At 35.1% G+C, this 19113-nt stretch overlaps 1 protein-coding gene across 7 annotated transcripts in view; it reads right to left on the minus strand.

Annotated features, from left to right (window-relative positions):
- Positions 1-10530, minus strand: part of LOC138327578 (KH domain-containing RNA-binding protein qki.L-like) — a 42605-nt gene extending 32075 nt beyond the window's left edge. For 5 of the 7 annotated variants that reach the window (XR_011209069.1, XM_069273816.1, XM_069273784.1 and 2 more), the window contains exon 1: positions 10276-10530. Coding sequence is in view for 5 of the 7 variants with exons in the window: in XM_069273816.1 (XP_069129917.1) it covers positions 10276-10402 (127 nt within the window). In the remaining 2 variants the exon portion in view is untranslated. The remainder of the gene's footprint in view (positions 1-10275) is intronic. The other 2 variants (XR_011209068.1, XM_069273808.1) reach the window with 2 other exon arrangements.
- Between the last annotated feature and the right edge of the window lie 8583 nt (positions 10531-19113).

Below are 19113 nucleotides of genomic sequence, written 5' to 3' on the forward strand. Positions count from 1 at the left end.
AGTTTGACTGTATATGAAAATTAGTATTCAACAACATACAGCTAAAGCAACCAAGACAGACAGGAAACCATTCTCTAGATTTTTTTCTTACATATGATAGTCCTTTCATTAATCTAAGGGGAGATAATCCAGAATTAATATTCTAAAACTTTATAATTACATTTAAGATTATTTTAATCAAATGCATATAATATTAATTCATTTTTCTATCACATACTAATAAATACTCTAAACCTGTGTGAAACCAGGAACTACACTGATATATATGTTTTCAAATGTATATATATACAGGATTAAAATACATTATACTGTGGTATCAAGGCTTATTTTGTGCTCATAAGATTAACACAAAATTTGAATGTAAAACTAGGAACATTCCCAAACTGAAACAATAGATCTAAAAGCAGCTTACAGCTTGTTCACGATTAAACAACAGCTTTAACATTTCACAAAACAACTCCCAATCAGAACCTCCTACAAAGGTTTGAAATAGCGACACCTCTTTATATAAATGACAATGTCAAGAATATGGGAATTTACCTGCCACAAAAAAATATATTGCGCGTCTATTCTAAATAGGTACGCCTGACAATCTGATAGTAGAAACACTGCCTTCGTGCATGACTGAGTTCGTTGAATGCCGGGATAGAACACATCTACAGCTTGTGATGTTAATCTCGGATGAACAGTTGCCAGCAATTAGATTAAGTTGGTGTAAGCATTCCCCTTGGTATTGTAAATGTTGAGACAGATAAACTGTGTACATGTTGGGACAAAATCAGGTGACAATAGAGACACGTTGCACCTTACTCACACACCAATGTCTTTAATTCTGACCACAAATGTTTGAAATCATAAAACGTGACAATGATTGCTCCCAAGAGGTAACAGAGGACATTTTGAATCACCGAGAAGATTACACATAGTACAGGAGGTACAGCTATTGCCTAAAATAGTCGCGTATATAATCAAAGACTTGTCGATAGGTATTTAAATTAAACTGCAGCAATTCTAAAGCTAGTTTTGTTCTTAAAGCATTCATCAACATAAAAGACAAGGGGATTAAACACCATTGAAAGACAAATTAAAGAAGAAGAAAAAAAAAACACTATCATTTCATGCTTTTGCTTAATAGAAATAAGAAAACTGATTCCAACAAGTGTACTTCAGAAGCCGCGTTTATGTGTTGTTGAACTTTCCTGTACCATAAATAACCATGGTAATCAAACAACTACAATGGTGTTATACCTAATTGGACAATAAAACCGGGCTTCATTCGTAAGCCTGCTCAAGGTGCAGAATTGGAATTGATGATGCAGTTTCTCAAAATGAAAACCTGTAACAATGACAATAAACACTAATGAAAGCCAGCAGATAGACACCTCAAGCATTTCTCCTGTTGTTACATTACACACACTGACACCATCTCATTGTCTTATATCCTTCAACCTGTAGTTTTATCTAGAAAACAAGACACTATATATGTTAGCTAGGCCTCAGCTTCACTTTTTAAAATCTTGAAAACAGATGTACAAATTGCAAGTTCTCAATCAGTGATAATTTCTCACATGTATTAATGAGAATATCAAACTTCCTTTTATTTTCTGTCACTTCTATATTTACCCAAATCCTGAAAAGGCCACTGTGGCCGAAGAGTGGTTATATAAGATATATCCTGACTTGTTACCATGAATCCTCCCGCTATTCCTGTGTGGGATGGGGTTTGCAGATTGCTGGTCTGTGGTATTTCTCTGGGTACTCCCCCACCTATTAAACCTGGCACACCTTTAAATGACCCTGGCCATTATAACAGGACTTTAAACTATTCAAACCAAACCAGATCCTGAACATTATTTACCAAGTTATTAAATTACAAGACACATGTATTCAATTTAAAACTTCCTTGGTAACAGACATTATATATATTTAACCTTAAAACTTGACAAAAACTACAGGAAAACGCTTAAAGGTAGTAACATTTAAAAGGTAGTCATTATTTTATCTTGCTGTATAACTGAGGTAGGAGATATATGTAGCAGACCAGAAAATAAATCACAAAAGCAAATGTGCCAGGCTGTTGTATGATTGGTGGGTCGTTGTGAAGGCAAGGGCAATCTATATCCATGATGGATGCATGTTTTTAACTCGGTGTCTGTTACAGTACTAACTGTTGGCTGTACTCTCTGCCTCCTAATATCAATCTTGGGGATTCTAGCTATATATATCGTCTGCCAGGAAGAATAGACACAACTATTAAAACTTCTAAATCAAAGTATGCATACAACAAACTTTTAGTTCAATATCAAAATCCAATAAAATCCAAAATTCACATCAATCTCATAAACTGACAAATAAACCATATAAGATGGGTTTTTTTTTAACAGAGCTCAAATATACTCTACCGGCAATGCACCAGCTACTTTTGTACTGCAGCTAGATTGTAAAACTATCAAATCATACAGATTATCTTTCCTTCATTACTATTGGCTTATATTTCACTAACTTTAGCACAATTTCAAAAATCTAGAAGGAACAAGAAATTCATAGAGATCAATTTATGGCATTATTAAATTATAAATTTAGTTTTGATACATGGGTCAGTCAAAGATGGATTTGTGACAAGGACAAACACCACAATTAAATACTGCCAAAGATATTGTTTATCTGTATTTGTGGGAATGGCCAAGATGATTGGCATGACTTTAGGGGATAGGGCACATTTCTGAGAGTCAGAGATTTCCCCCCTTCTTCAGTGAAGGGGGATCCATCACCCCTGACTCTCAGAGAGTCAGGGGTGATGGATCCCCCTTCACTGAAGAAGGGGGAGATGGGGCTACACAACCTCCTGCAGGTGCCCTCATAATAAAAGCCCTACACATCTGCTTATAATCAGAAATATCCTGCTGTTTCCTCATTTCTCCATTTTTTCCACTGCTAAAAAATTCCAAACAGCTTGAGATGATTGCAAGCGTGTTAACTTGTGAAGGAACTTCTAAAGCTAAGTCACAAGGACCTCTTTTGTACTTCCTTAATTAATATAAGACCAAACTGTATGCTAGCATTAAAATTTCAGTCTGAACTTGAAATTATGATTACCAAGTTACAGCTCAACAAAGAGGAGACCAGGTTCAAACACTGTTTGATGTATATAATCAGACCATTGAAAAAGAAATAAGCTGGAAAGAATGGGAAATTCATAATAATCAAATACCATTGCCTTATTTTCCTCACATTTTTTTTTCTTTGAAATAGCTTTACACTTTAAGGAGTTCTTACCAAACAATAATAAGCTGGGATGGGCGAGTGGAAGCTCGGAATCCACATATCAGTATAACTTCTATGAGGCATAAAGGCTATTGAAGCATTCAGGACATAGCTAGTATTATGCTTTCAACTCCTCCCATCTTCTATATCATAACAAAAGTCCTTTGAGAAGTAAAATTGCATATAATACAGATGTATTACCTACTGTGAAAGTTGCATCATTGAACAATATAGAGATAAAACAGCTCCTTGGCTCATAGCACTGTGTACACAAATAATGATGTCTGCATCAAGGTGGTCTAACAATATAAATGCTGTTTGAATGTTGTATCAATTTGCCCTGCTCGTCTCCGGTTTATTCTTCCTTATTATATGAACTTCTTAAGATAAAGGTAAACAAACCTAGGTGGAATATAATATAAATCATCAGGTAATTAGTATAGTTCCTTTACATCAGCCAGCACTTCCCACCAGTAGAAACAGACAGAACGGTAGTCAACATAACATATAAATCTGATTGTAAATAACATCTTGGCTCACAGCACAAACTCTCAGTCATTACGAATTGTACAAGCTTTACTTATGATCTCTTTGAACTTTTTCATCATTCCTTGGTAATTTAATTGGAGGTTTTCTGAAAGGAGAGAGTTTATCAGTGAATGAAGCACCTGCAAAAGATTCTGCACATAAAATGCACCACATAAAGTTTTCCAACTTCCAGAATAGGTCTATCAGCAGCAAACCAAGACTTAGCGAGATTTTCTTTCTAAGTTGATGAATTTATCATTCAGTTTTTAAACTTAAAACTGTCAACCATTGACAAAATTTTAGTAAAAAAAGGAAAGACCTCAGAATTATTCAATTTAAACAATTTACTAACGGTAGACTAGGATTTCAAGATGAAAACTAAAGTTTCTGTTTCTAATCAAACAAACACAAATTCCTTTAACACTGCTACCTAGATTTGTATACCTAGTCTTTATTTAGATTTTCTACACTAGAGCAAATAGATATCCCTATTTACTATATATGGAACTCATAGAAGCAAATCCCTCTATTGACCAACAGCAAACACATGTTTCCAAGACTCAAACAAGCCAACCTCTTCAAACTTTAGCCAGAAAGATTTCAAAACTGAGCAAGGCCAAGAGGTTATTCATAGGACAATACAATTCCAAATCTTTATAAAAAGTACCACATAATGAATCACAACACTAAGATAATCAACAGGGTTCCCATTTAACTTGATATATAGTTCAGTCATTTTAGTATATGTGGCATAAAATGATCATAAATCTGCAGTAGAAGTCTTTGTATAACTTATATTGTCTTATGACACCCCCCCTGGCCCCAACAGTCCCTCCCTGACCAGCCCCACATGGCCCCAATAAGGAGGGCAGGGAGAACTCCACATGTTCCAGATTGGGCAGGGTTGGCATACACAGGAGGCCAGGAACATCAAGAGGCCAGCACAGCAGGGCATCAACAACAAGCTATAGCACTGATGGAGATCTTTTTGTAGTGAGAATGTGCCAATCCACTGTGGCCTTGGTCAATCGACATGTGGTTCTAATTCTTTCCAATATATCATTTGCTGTTAAAATAATTGTTTTCACAAGGCTCAGGCTGCCAAGCAGAGGAGTACTGTATTATGAGGATTTCTCCATCAGTGACCTGTGGATGATTTCTACATTAATTCCAATATTTCCATATGGAAATTGTATCAATAACTAGGCCCAGATGATTCTACATTGTGTTTCCTATAATCATGATGTGCAGGACAAACCAGACCACAAACAAAATTTCTTTTACTTTATTAGTGTAACTACGGGACCGATTAGTAAACTTTAACCTTAAATTCTGACCATAGCCTAAATGTGACAGGTGTATTGATCAAATGCAGAGATGAGAGGTCTGTAGTAAGCCGACTGCTGGTACAGTCACAACCACAGGCATAAAGGCATGAGATCACTAGTATAGGAATTCAGTTCCATGATCGAGACAAAGTCCTATGAGGCAAAAGGACTAAAATTCAGTATATTGTATATTAAATCCCAGTAAGAGTACACAGCAGCATCAACCGAGACATTCAGTTTCCGTAATAAGTCTCTCTTTTCAACCAATCTCAAAAATCAGGCACTCTTATCATTAAATTAACTGCCTGAAGCCAGGATTTATTTCATTTAAATAACACTTTTAAATGAATAATGAGAAATGCGCTAATCATGACTTCAGAACAAAATATTTCAACACATCTATAATTATTTTCATAATTACAAATTGACATCAACTTACTATCACACTTCTTAAAACAAAAATATCTTTATATATAGCTACTAATAGTATAAAGATTAATTTTGAATCATAACTTTGAGAACCACAAAAAAAAAGAGTTTCATTAAATAGCCTGAAAATTCGTTTATTTGACTTTATATATTGGTGTAAAGTCAATTTAGGGTGAAGTTCTAGGTGATACAATATAGTGGTTATGTCGACCCGCTGGGTGCTCATGAGATCAGTACCTAGGTAATATAAAATAAGGAGGACATGTTTAGATCTTGAAATAACTTCAATGAAGTAAACCTTAGTATCATACTATTGTATGCACCCGGGAGTTGTACAAAGAAACAACTGGGTAGGTTGAGACATCAGGTAAAGCTATCTCAATGCACACAGAATATGACAACTTACACAAAACCAAGCGCCAAGTACGATAATCCCGAAGAGATATTTCTATAATTATAAACAATAATACTAAAAGAAACTTTAAAAAAAGTTGTGCAATGCTACATTTCAAAAGCTTATTTTTTTCGTTCTTTTTTAACAACGCTCCTGAAAGAATGTTTAAATAACACCAACTGGTCCAAAGATAAACCCTGTAGTATCACTTTATCTGGAAGGTTTTGTGAAATTCCACTCAACCTTGGTCTGGAATGGGCACCACCAGGTTCTTCTTGTGCAATGGGGTGTGAAATATATAGTATCTGTGTAGGTTTGTAATTACACACCGATTATTCAGCCTTCCAGGCTGACAAGCACAGCCATACAGAGGACACTGACAAAGCTGGTCTGTGTCCTCTTCACATGGAGCCTCAAATCCCCTCCCCATTACATACTGTCAGAGTACGGCTTATCTCTCAATAATCACACTAGGCCAATGTCAGCAGCTCAATGCTCAGAATGTGTTCTATTTCAAGATTTTCAAGTCTGTTTTTTTTTTTTTATCGGAGATTAAATTTAGCCTCCTTCATGGTTTTTTTTTGTGTTCATGATCAGTGTGTGTTAAAATATTTTGAATCAAAATTCATTAAAATACATGGATTTTTTAAAAGAGAAAATGATTGAAAAAAGAGTTTCATTAAATAGCCTGAAAATTCGTTTATTTGACTTTATATATTGGTGTAAAGTCAATTTAGGGTGAAGTTCTAGGTGATACAATATAGTGGTTATGTCGACCCGCTGGGTGCTCATGAGATCAGTACCTAGGTAATATAAAATAAGGAGGACATGTTTAGATCTTGAAATAACTTCAATGAAGTAAACCTTAGTATCATACTATTGTATGCACCCGGGAGTTGTACAAAGAAACAACTGGGTAAGTTGAGACATCAGGTAAAGCTATCTCAATGCACACAGAATATGACAACTTACACAAAACCAAGCGCCAAGTACGATAATCCCGAAGAGATATTTCTATAATTATAAACAATAATACTAAAAGAAACTTTAAAAAAAGTTGTGCAATGCTACATTTCAAAAGCTTATTTTTTTCGTTCTTTTTTAACAACGCTCCTGAAAGAATGTTTAAATAACACCAACTGGTCCAAAGATAAACCCTGTAGTATCACTTTATCTGGAAGGTTTTGTGAAATTCCACTCAACCTTGGTCTGGAATGGGCACCACCAGGTTCTTCTTGTGCAATGGGGTGTGAAATATATAGTATCTGTGTAGGTTTGTAATTACACACCGATTATTCAGCCTTCCAGGCTGACAAGCACAGCCATACAGAGGACACTGACAAAGCTGGTCTGTGTCCTCTTCACATGGAGCCTCAAATCCCCTCCCCATTACATACTGTCAGAGTACGGCTTATCTCTCAATAATCACACTAGGCCAATGTCAGCAGCTCAATGCTCAGAATGTGTTCTATTTCAAGATTTTCAAGTCTGTTTTTTTTTTTTTTATCGGAGATTAAATTTAGCCTCCTTCATGGTTTTTTTTTGTGTTCATGATCAGTGTGTGTTAAAATATTTTGAATCAAAATTCATTAAAATACATGGATTTTTTAAAAGAGAAAATGATTGAATATAGAATTCAATAGCTTCATTTCCAATATAAATTTATGTTTTACCACAAAATTGACCCTGGACATTGGCAATGTTTTATATCACTGATTGTTTTTCAAATGTAGAAAAGTGTTAAAATCTTCAAAATCAGAATAACTAAATCATTGCAATTAACACATTTTACCTGTAATAAAGAGAGATCCTTTCAATTCCTTATATCCTCAACCATACGAATGCAAGAATTTTCAAGCATACATATGAAGTATAAAGTGAATTATCCAGATAACAGGCATATAAACACACATTAACACATACATTTTCCTGTTAAATAAATTAAATAAAAAGAATCCTAAGTAGATGAATGATCCATGCTCCAGTAGCTCCAGCACCTTGAACTGGCTTCAAATGTTCAGCACATCCATTGTCACAATTTCCTCTATATAGGCAGGATCCACATTAAGCTAGACGGTAAATCCACCAAAAGTTGATGATTCCAGAAGTATTGTTCCAACACAAAAGTCACAGGCAATCATTTACCGTATATGTACATTGATTATCACAGTGTGTTTACGCCAAAATTGTACACAATTATTTCGATGATATACAGCATAAACATTTCCACCAAATAATCCAAAGTTCTGCACCACGAAGTTTAAATATAGTGATCAATTTCTTGCTGAGAATAATATGAATACTTAAGATTTGATTTGAGCTGGATTTCTATATAGGCTGATCAAAGTAAAAATGACATCTTTGATTAACATTATCATTATTTCATAATAACCATTTAAATAACAGCATATATGAAATATAACATTCTGTCACAATTTTATCAAAATATATATGTTACCATACCTGTCACGGATCTGTGTAGCCGATATTTTTAGCTGAAGTACCACCGACAATTTCAGTGTACTGGTCGCTCGTAAATCCATCCTCCTCATTTGGAAACACTTTTTTTCTCATATTGGGATCACAATTTTCTCTAGAGTATATCCTTTAATGGGTGTCAAACAACAAGTAAATAGTTGTTGAAAGGGAGGGATATTAGTAGATTAGCTTGGTAACCCAGTGCTCAGATGTTGGCACACTGAAGACTGCATTATATATGGTAAAGAACATGTAAAATATGGTGGGAAAAATGTTACTGTTTTACACAAAATACATCTCTAAATAGCTACCACAGGTTAAATGATGAAAGACTCTTGTATATTGGAGAAAAAGACTTAATGAAAACTATATAGGTTATTAATTTTTCACGTGACATTTGGTTTGCACCCATACATATTTTTTTTTTCAAAGTCAAACCTTTGTCAATTTCTTTTAGATGGACAATGTGTCGCAAAAAAATTGACAATCAAGCAAGAGAGATGCAGATAATACATATTAGACATAATTATGAGTCAGTGTTACCAGAAGTGACGGACAAGCATAAATGATGAACTGGTTAAGAGGTAAACATGCTAAAAACATGATCCCGTGCTGAGGGGCAGGTGATTTCAATAAGGGAAAAGGGTGCATAGTCATTTTGATGCTGCTTAGTATGTAAAAATGTTCAATACAATTTTAGATATTACTACAATAGTGTACATCATACAGTAGCTCAAATAACAGCCTTAATAACCACATATATACATGGGTATAGGCCAACCTAGGTTACACATAAGCCAATAGTCCAGGCATTTAACCCAACAAAACGTGCAGTACAAATTATTGATCCAGTCATGTTAATGTAAATAAGAGTGTCCATTGACAAATATTCTATTGATTAGTTGATTATAATAGGCCTATCACAAGATTTGTTTAAGCAGATTTCAGCGTACTTTGACGAGATTTTCAATGTTATTGACATAACTGTTTTAACTTGCCAATTACTGATAAATCAATCCTAATTTAGCTCTTAATATTATTTATTCAATAATTAATTAATCACTGAAATACTAAATAAACTATTTTGTAAAAAGTTATCAATAAGCAATCATTCTTTAACAACTAATTGGAAGTTATTGCTCATAATTTGTGAAATAACACAGCCACTACAATCGCGAATTTATTGACAAATAATTTACCTATGAGATTTGTGCGCTACCTGAGCAAATCAGCTGAGTCTATTTATCATTCCTTATCAACAGGTAATATTTACAAACTGCAGATAAGGGAAACCGCGGGAAATACGTGTTGATATCACTTCAAACTGAGATTTCTCGGTGTAAGATTGTTATTATTTTAAAGAAAATCAGAGAAAATCTTAAAATCAAGAAGTAAGAATGAGTCACGCAGTGTAAAAACACTCCAAAGCTTGTGTGCAGTGACGGGAGAAGTTTCAAAATGGCTGCCAAAATCTGGGCTGTTCGCTTTGTGTCGGTATGCAGCGAGTATGTAGCTTACTTCCCACACATTAGCCCAGAATTTGGAAGCAATCATTAGAAATTAGCAAAAACTCAACATTGGTATAGTAAAATATCAACTTAAAAGAAATTTAGTAACTTTTCCGAGTAGTGTTATTTTTAGTCCAAAAACTTTTGGTAGACATGTTCCCCTCCGTGTGGGCCAGGCCCAAGTAGAATACACCATCATATATTCACAGACACGAGTAAATTCCAATGAGATTTGAGTCCGTACCAATTCATATAAACACTCCGAATCTTAAATAACAATTTCTGCGAAATTTGTGGCGAGAAACACCAAGAAATTCGCACGTTTTCAAGCTTCACGTAAACTTACCTTCATCTAAAAGTTTTTCCAAGTGTACAAAAACATTCGGAAATGCCTGAATTTGTTTCTTGTCTTTTAGTAACTGTGCTAAATATTCTGGCGTGTTACGCTCATCTTTGTTAGTTTCAGTTCCCATGTTAACAAGCGTTGAGCTCTGTAGCAAACTACCTGAGTTAAGAAGGGTTAGATTCCAAACTACAAGTCACTACTATATAGTTCTTGTGATCCCTCTTTCATGAAAATTTGTTTATGAACACGTGCTGCTGTCTGCGCATGTCATTGACCGGACCAGTGAACTCGGAGCTTAGAGAGGGGTGTTCAGGTTGCGGTGTATTATACACACTGCAATACACACACACAGTTTACGGAGCTACTGTACCAGAAGCAGGAACCGAGAGATAATTCTGTTGTTGTAGATCCTCTTTCGTTGCTATATTCTAGCATCAACACCAAAATCTAGAATTCTTGGTAGCTGTAAAATATGCGTATCTCCAATTTTTTGTAACAGATGCATGACAAGTGACCTCGCTTCTGACACATTGGTCCTATCGCGGTAAAAAAATGTCAAAAATGTCTTTTTTGACAGCTAGGGTGACCAAACCGGAAAATATCTTCTATAAAAGCACTCATTCGATCAATGCCTTGATGTAATGTACATGACATATATGTAGGTATTTTTATTTCATAATGGAACTAATATCTAAAATAAATGATTGCCAATTAATCATGAATTAGGGATACTTTCTAAATTTCAGAATAGGCTATACTACTGTAATAATTTTATCCAATTACGAATTTAAATGAAATGTGATAACCGTGGACAAGAAATTTATGCTGATTAGGATCACAACTAAATATAGGACGATATATTATTTTTGATACAGATATCTGTAAAACATACTAAGTTGTTTGACTCAAGATGCCGTATACTTTTATTACTAACTTAAATTATATCCTAATGAATTGCTTTTAATTTAAGCTTAATTAGATTACAATTTTTCACAGCACGAATGTACTATTTTTCCTCCTGCGGCATATAAAAGAAATGCTGCAATAATTTGTAATTAATAATGTGTGGTAGGATACGATATATAGATCTTTTATGCATTAAATTGAATTAAGAAAAATCAAAAGATGTTCTGTATTCGACTAAATAACTATCCTCGTGCCTTCTGACCTCATATTAATAATCACGCACGTGGATATTGCTAAATTATAATAATGAATTAATTGATATTTATAAAGTTCTAATTGTGTGCATATTTTTATTGGGTATATTTCTGTTCTATTTTTTATAACTTTGAATAATTAATATGAATTATCAGTGGTCATTCATATGGACATAAAATTAATAAAGTAAAAATGTGTACCTATATATACGTAGATGCATAAATAAATGAATGTCCAAAACACGCGCGTGTTAATTGTTAAATCATAATGATAAATCTAATAATTGGTGATGAGTATGCCGCTATCATAGAAAACCTAGTAGGCACGAGTTCGTCAGACTCGATGTGTCAGTACCATGCTATGTACTATCAATCAGTTCAATGATCTATAATCAGACCGGGATTTGTACGGGAAATGTACACCCCGGGGACACGCGCTGGTCGACATGTCAATCAAATTCCTCACGTGACTTAGCATCATTGCTATGCAGGATTATTTTTACTTACATAAAAATGGATGATGATGATGATATTTGAAATTAGTCATGATCTAACGAGTAAATACCGGGCAAATCATATAACAGCAGATAAATAAAATCAATCATGCAAATTGATATGAATATTCATTAAAACTCCGTGAATTTCTATATAAGATATATCTCTTACGATGATGGATACATATATATGTATATTGATACTATAGATCATTATGTATCGCCTTTTAATTACTTCGTTTTCTGTTGATGAGACAGATTCATAATGTCTCAGTCATTACAAATTGTCAATATGACAAGGAAAGCTGTAATAAAATCAGCTAGTTTAAAAGTTCTATAGAGATGAAGTTAATGTTAGGTAAATAACAAATAAAGCGCTATATTCTATATGTCACACAACAGTTTGTCTTATTAAGGGATAATTCTTTGGCAAAGATGTAAATCCATGAATGTAATTAAAGCTAAAGACTTATATATTACATTTGCATAAGTATAATTACATCCCGGGGTGTTAACTTATATAAGGTGATTATCTACAGATTATTGATTATATTAGTACTCGCGATAATAATCCAGTTTCGATATTTAACCCTAAATAATGGATGAAATTGAACATATTCAAAATTAATGGATATTTCTAGTTAATGAGTAAAAGTTGACCTTTTTATATTTGTTTCCTTAACGTCTATACATGTGCATTTGTGTGTGGACAGAAGAATGTCTAGTAGGCCTAATTTACCTGCCACTATAACAGTTATAGGTTTTAATCTCCTTTGTAAATAATCATCTCTTTCACACGGGTATTTGTAAATCTCGCAATTATTTTTTCACCTGGGATTAAAAATGGTACCGGCCAAATTAATTCCTATTTTCCAGTTAAGCACCAGTCCAAATTCCGCTATTATGACAGGGACTTAAAGCCGAATTCTTTCAGAAAAAGAGCGATCTTTTACACGCGCTACAGGCATTGACACGCCAAGCCTCTCGCAGGCAGTCTCGGCCTTTTGTTCGAGTCCTCAACTCAACGCAATGAATAGGTTTAATTAAAGCGTTTTAGCCTTGGATTTCCTCGATTGGTATGGCGTAGTTAAATAGCCCCCGACTATCCTGTGCTATATATTACCATTGTGGGTTTGTATCTATGTTAGCCAGGGACTGCACGACTGATACTGTTGTTAGCCAGGGACTGCACGACTGATACTGTTGATGTGTATAAATAAAACACTGACAAACACAAGTTTTAACCCCGCTACAGATGTATATGTTGATTACGTTTTTTAAACGACGCTAAAAACTTACCCATAACCTTTGGTTTGTATATCAGACGTTTAAGATTGATACTGTTGGCACTCTTTTGATAAATAAATTGCTAGAGCTTGTGTTGATTGCATCTGTAGCCAGTAAAAATAACGATACAGAAACCAAAAAACAAGTTGAGACACACACGCCAAGACATCTAATTAAGTGTTTGAGCAAATAAACCTATTTTTTTTGCTAGAATAAATCATATTTTCCTTCCACCAAAAATATCAACTCTTCAAATATATTGTTGATAAACCATATTTTAGTTCAGTTGGTTGGCATGACATCTGCATCTCTTATTCCAAACGTTTTGTTGGTACCATATGTCCTTTCCAGTATGTCGACATCAACATCTCCTTTCCTTTCTTTTTTAGTTAGACGTCATTATTGGTGTCCTATGTCCTTTTTAGTTACGTGACACCGAAATGTCCCCCCTTTCTACATTTCTGTTGGTCATGGTGTCCTACGAAGTTTCTGTTAGTCGCCATCAACATTTCCCATTCTTAAAGTTTTGTTAGTGTCACTTGAAGTTTCAGCCTGTCGACATTTACATTCCTCCCTTCGCCACCGCATGATTGGCGTTTGTCTTCTTGTTTGAAATCGCATTGCCCTTAAATTATATCTTCGCTTACCAAGTTGCGAAACATGCAGCGCCTTCCTCATCAACGAAGAGTAACGTATTGAAAACCTTTTGCAAGCGAAGGTGTTGTTTAGCTTTTGGAGTCAATTGCAACCTGTTCGCAATTTTCTGGTTATGGCTTTTCTATGAATTGTCATTTGTGCGTATATTTAATTATATAAAGAATGACACAATACGTAATTCTCTAATAGATATTTTTTAATCCGCTCTTTGTTTTCATCAACTGATAAATCTATGATTTACGAAGCCTGCAATAGCACGGATGCGCCTTTTATGCTTGCGATATTGATTTTATTGCGGCCCGATCTCGAGCTATGTATTATAGCTATGTATTTGACTATTTTTGTTTAATGTCTTTTCTGTCAGATCGGAGTAACACCGAGTAACTTATGACGATTCTTTACGATGACACTTTATGAGTTCCCCCGTGTGACCTCACCATCAGCTGACAATGGCGACAACCACTGCAAAACAGCCTGTCTTATAAAACCTTACATATGTTCTACTGAGAATACAGTTTGATATAAGTGACCGTTTTACGCTCTTTTAACAGCCATTGAAGGACTTCACTAGCTTTGATAGTGTAGAAAAGTATAAGTAGCAAAGGGAATAAGAAGAAACGTTGAACGACGGTCAGTTGACGGTAACTATTCAGAATGGAGAAAGAGATATGAAAATACAACTGTAATTTGTAATGAATCATCAATAGCTATAGGATAAAACGTACATTACTGTAAAACAAATAAAGAAAACAAGCAAATATTTATTTTATAATTTTAACAAATGCTTTTTAATGTCACATACATAGACGGAAATATAATAGGATAACTAACTGCTTGCTTGATTGACATTCAGAAGGATGTTTATTAGGGTTATACTTTAATATGGGGGTACCGGGATACCAAAACGACGTGGATGAAGTACGATTTACGGTCGATTAGTCCCATCTTCTGTTGATTGTGACGTCGTATTGTGACTTACGTCTTGTGACGTCACAATCATTATAAGATGGAATAGGCAATCGACGGCAAATCGTTCTTTACCCACGGCGTTTTTGGTATATCGAAACCATAATAATAACAATATCATTACTGTAACAATATATCCCGTTTAACTTTAACAGAAATCCGTTGATTAGAGCCTGGCGCTGAATCTTTGCAGAGCCGTAGAACGATTTGGAAGCAGACGTTATGTGTTTTTTGAAGGTGTTAATGAGTTCTTGTTAATGTTGTAGTTGTTAACGTGTTTCTCTAGACCAGAGTGTCGATGTGTCCGTTAAGGGTTTTAATAAGAGGTGTTTTACCTTCAGATTGGCCGTTAACAGAGCGCGTTGATGGAACTGCTATTACGACTTACTGTCACCAGGGACAAACGATAGACGGCACGGAAGCTGTACAAACATACACTAATTGTTTTAAATACTCATGTATTGTCCAATGAATGTCACTGAGCTGGTAAATATGATGGAATATCTGCAATACTTGACTAACGTAGTCACCAACTGTTGTCAACAACACCAAAACAGGTATCGGTGATAGACCAGGCTCGTCAACGGCTAAACCGTAGGGTGTCGATTGCTTTACGCTAAGACTAATGCAACGTGGTATAATGAATCGTCATCGGAGCAGAAAAAGTTCAAATAATCTATTGTTCCTCTACCAATAATTTCAAAAAATAATATCACGAACAGTCATAATTTCAAAGCAAACGCGAAACTACTGGTTAATGTATTGTAGTAAATCATTCGGAGCTAAAACTGGTAGGAGTTTAACACAAATCTCGCTGCGCCATTGATATATCTTTTATTTTAACTTTCCCAATAAATGGATATTCTGTGTTGATCAATATTTATTTCCACACGAGCCTACAATCATCCGAATAAACGGTAAGAGCAGAACAGCGCAAATGGAACTATCTCACAAGCTTCACGCGCCAAATCGAGCTACCGTCACGCCCTCTGTCGGCGATATTTGCCGGAGCACGTGAACCATCTAAAGCGGTTAACGATTAGATTACTACGTTAAGATACTCAAGGATAAAAAACCCGTAATTAGACGAAAGTAATGAATGCGATACTTTCCAATTCTCCGTCTAAAGCAAATAGAAACACGGCGATAGGTTATGCTAGGCTTGAGATTAATGCTAATCGATCTGTAAGTTGAATCACGACCCTTTTCCTTGACATCTGAAAGCAAATTAGCAGAATGTACCTTACACATTCGGATATTACACGGATATATTTGACCAACGAGTATTAATTGCAAATTGCAAATCAGTTTTACCTCGCTGGTCCCAAGCGTGGACGTCAATACGGCTAAGTTGATATAGCATTAAGTTAATTGAGTCTTCCGCCGAGTCGTTGTTACTCTGCAAGACTCGAGAGATTTGTTCGGGAATTCTGACTGTAAAACATACATTTCAATCAACCAAGTTTGCACACTGATAATTACTTTTTCCATCAATAACATTATATATATACCGCGGCGCCGCGGATTTAAAACACTCTGTGCTCTAACTGGAAGCACATGCTAGTACGTGAGTCAGAAGCGTTGTCATCGTTACCCATGCTTCCGCCTAAATCGTTAATTTCATCTTTCCATATATATTTCACGGATGACCAAAAACTCATAAGATTTGTTTTGTTATATCTTTTCTTCTGGCACATACCCAGGTACGAATAGATATTACTGTACCCTGTAGACAGTTACTTGATTTTTTTATCTCACATTTTGCATACTTTGGAAAGATGTGTGACTATGGATTCATTTCAATAAGGGAATCGGCTTTACGTTGACGATATTTTTTGAGCGTCAGAAAAAACTATGTTCTTGTCTTACGAAACAAAGCGGGCGATATTTATCTTAGTTCAATGTATCTCCGCTATATAGTTAGGACCTAGGACCAACATTCCGAAAAATAATGACCTCGTCAGGAAATACCTCTATTTCTTTATTCGATACAAAATTCGATATCCGGTGATTGCTTTACGCTATATCTACTGGTTTTGTTGTCACCACTGTGCCTTTAGTGTTGTGACTTATCCAGGTTTAATTTAGATTCGAATGACAGGTGGCGTCAGCGAAGGAGAAGACGCTCACACTTCTTGAGCTTCCGACTCTATGACTCATGATCGTAGGAACCTTAGCACAAAATTGCTTTTCTAATCCAATACTTAAAGAATGAGTTAGAATGACGGATTTTATCTTTTGATGGTATTCCGTTCAAGAATCATAAGACAAAAAAGATCGCAATATATGTTGTAAAGCTTCTTAATATATTGGGGACTTAATTTTTGATTTATCATTTGAAAATGTCCGTTATTAGGACATTAGAGTGTTTCTAATCAAATAAATTGTTATCTTCAATAGTAGAGATCAAACGAGCAAGATGTTTGATAAACTCTCCTCTACTCGAATTCTTGATCCTGAATCTTAATGTCTAAAATATTACAAAACCTCGACATTAATACTAACTGAGACGCCAATACATTCATCTAACTCATAGTCGATTAAACAGGAGAGAAAATTGCAAGGCGACTTGAGCAAAGTTATGTTAGTAAAATAGAATCAGATGCTCATGAAGGATAAACGGCCTCTGTTTCATTGAAGATAACCGCCATGGAAATTAGGTCAACCCCGAGGTACCACATAGACTCAAATGATATGGAAGCGAAACTGCAGACATGTTATGAAGCATCAAATACACGTGGCTTTATGCGTCTTAGGAGTTATGGAATTGCGGGGAAAGGAACACGATGTTTTATTGAGCATGTAACGAAATCGCAAAAAGGTGCACGACTACGTAATTTGTGTGTCATGACAATGCAGTAAAACGAACATGTACTACATACTATCGCACATGCATTTTTTTTTGCAGAAATGTGCAATTACATTGAATAGTTTGTTTCCCAGGCAAGTGTCGTGCTTTCTATACTGCACCCTGTTGTTATGTAGAAACGTTAACTGTTAGTGTAAATAAATCTTTTGTGTAAATTCTGCTGTTTTTGTGCTGCTCCGTACATAAGATGATGAGTTTTTAAAAGAATACTGCTAAATGTACTATTGTATCACGTCATGTTGTTGTCTCACTAATGGACACTCCAAAACATGGAAGAACGTAAAGATGTGCCAACAAACATTTATGGGATGCAGTACTTTGGTGCTTTTGTGCAATCTCAACAGATTAGTATAATCATTTCAAAAGTAACAAAACAAACTTGCGATTTTTTTCAACAGAAACAACAGAAGAAATATAATTGCATCAATGATTTATAAGGAGGAGAAAAGTTTCAGCGAAAAAAAAGCATGCAATATACATAGCCACATTACCGATGATAGTTTATAAATCTAGATACTTTGTAGGGTAGAAATGCTCATGCTTTGTATTGTACTTGGGTACACCACCCAAATGTCTGTTGTGATATCATCTTTTACATTAGTTTATATCCGGTATGGCAATAATCACCTGTAGATTGGAACAGTGAGGCAATATTACGCTGGCTACCATGCCTGCACTCCATCCGAGAGAAGAATAGGGATATTCGAGGTTATTTTCAGTATCAATATGTTATGGTTGGTAAGTTCTGGTGTCAACATTGATATTTTCTTCTCCTATCGACGAATCTTTGACTGGGGTAAAAGCTTTTAAAACTCATGAAGCAGAAATGTGGCCCAATCATGATTTTATGACTTCTGTGAAAAAGAAATCGCCATATCTTTAAACTATTTTAAAAGTTTGTTAGGAAGTCATTATGAGCTATGCTCTAATGTCCCCAGTCACACGTATCCATTTCACCTGCTATCAAGTAGCTAGAACGATTTTTATTACATACACAATACACAATAATTGCTGTTATTAAGTCCAGATAATTACACACACGGCATATTTCCTTCTTCCCTGAACAGACCTTCTTCTTTTGTACCCATCAGGAAATCAATTTAAAGCTAAGGAAGTTTTTGAAAGAAAAGGGCCATTGAATTAGATGTTTAAATTGTATGTTTGAAATGTTTTTGGCTGTCTGTTATCTATATTTCACACTGACCGATATGGTTGGTGTCATTCTATACTAAAGACTCCAATGTCAATGACCTATCGCTTCCCAACAACCACTTTGCGTTTGTTGCAGTACACGTCAGTAATGACTTTAAAATCGAGAAACAAGCTAATTATTTATCTGTCATCTGAAACTGTCCATCACCTGGCAGCTGTCTTGTTTTAACACAAGGTACACAATCACAGTATC

This window comes from Argopecten irradians, chromosome 1 (genome assembly GCF_041381155.1).
Source record: "Argopecten irradians isolate NY chromosome 1, Ai_NY, whole genome shotgun sequence".
Classification (NCBI taxonomy): domain Eukaryota; kingdom Metazoa; phylum Mollusca; class Bivalvia; order Pectinida; family Pectinidae; genus Argopecten; species Argopecten irradians.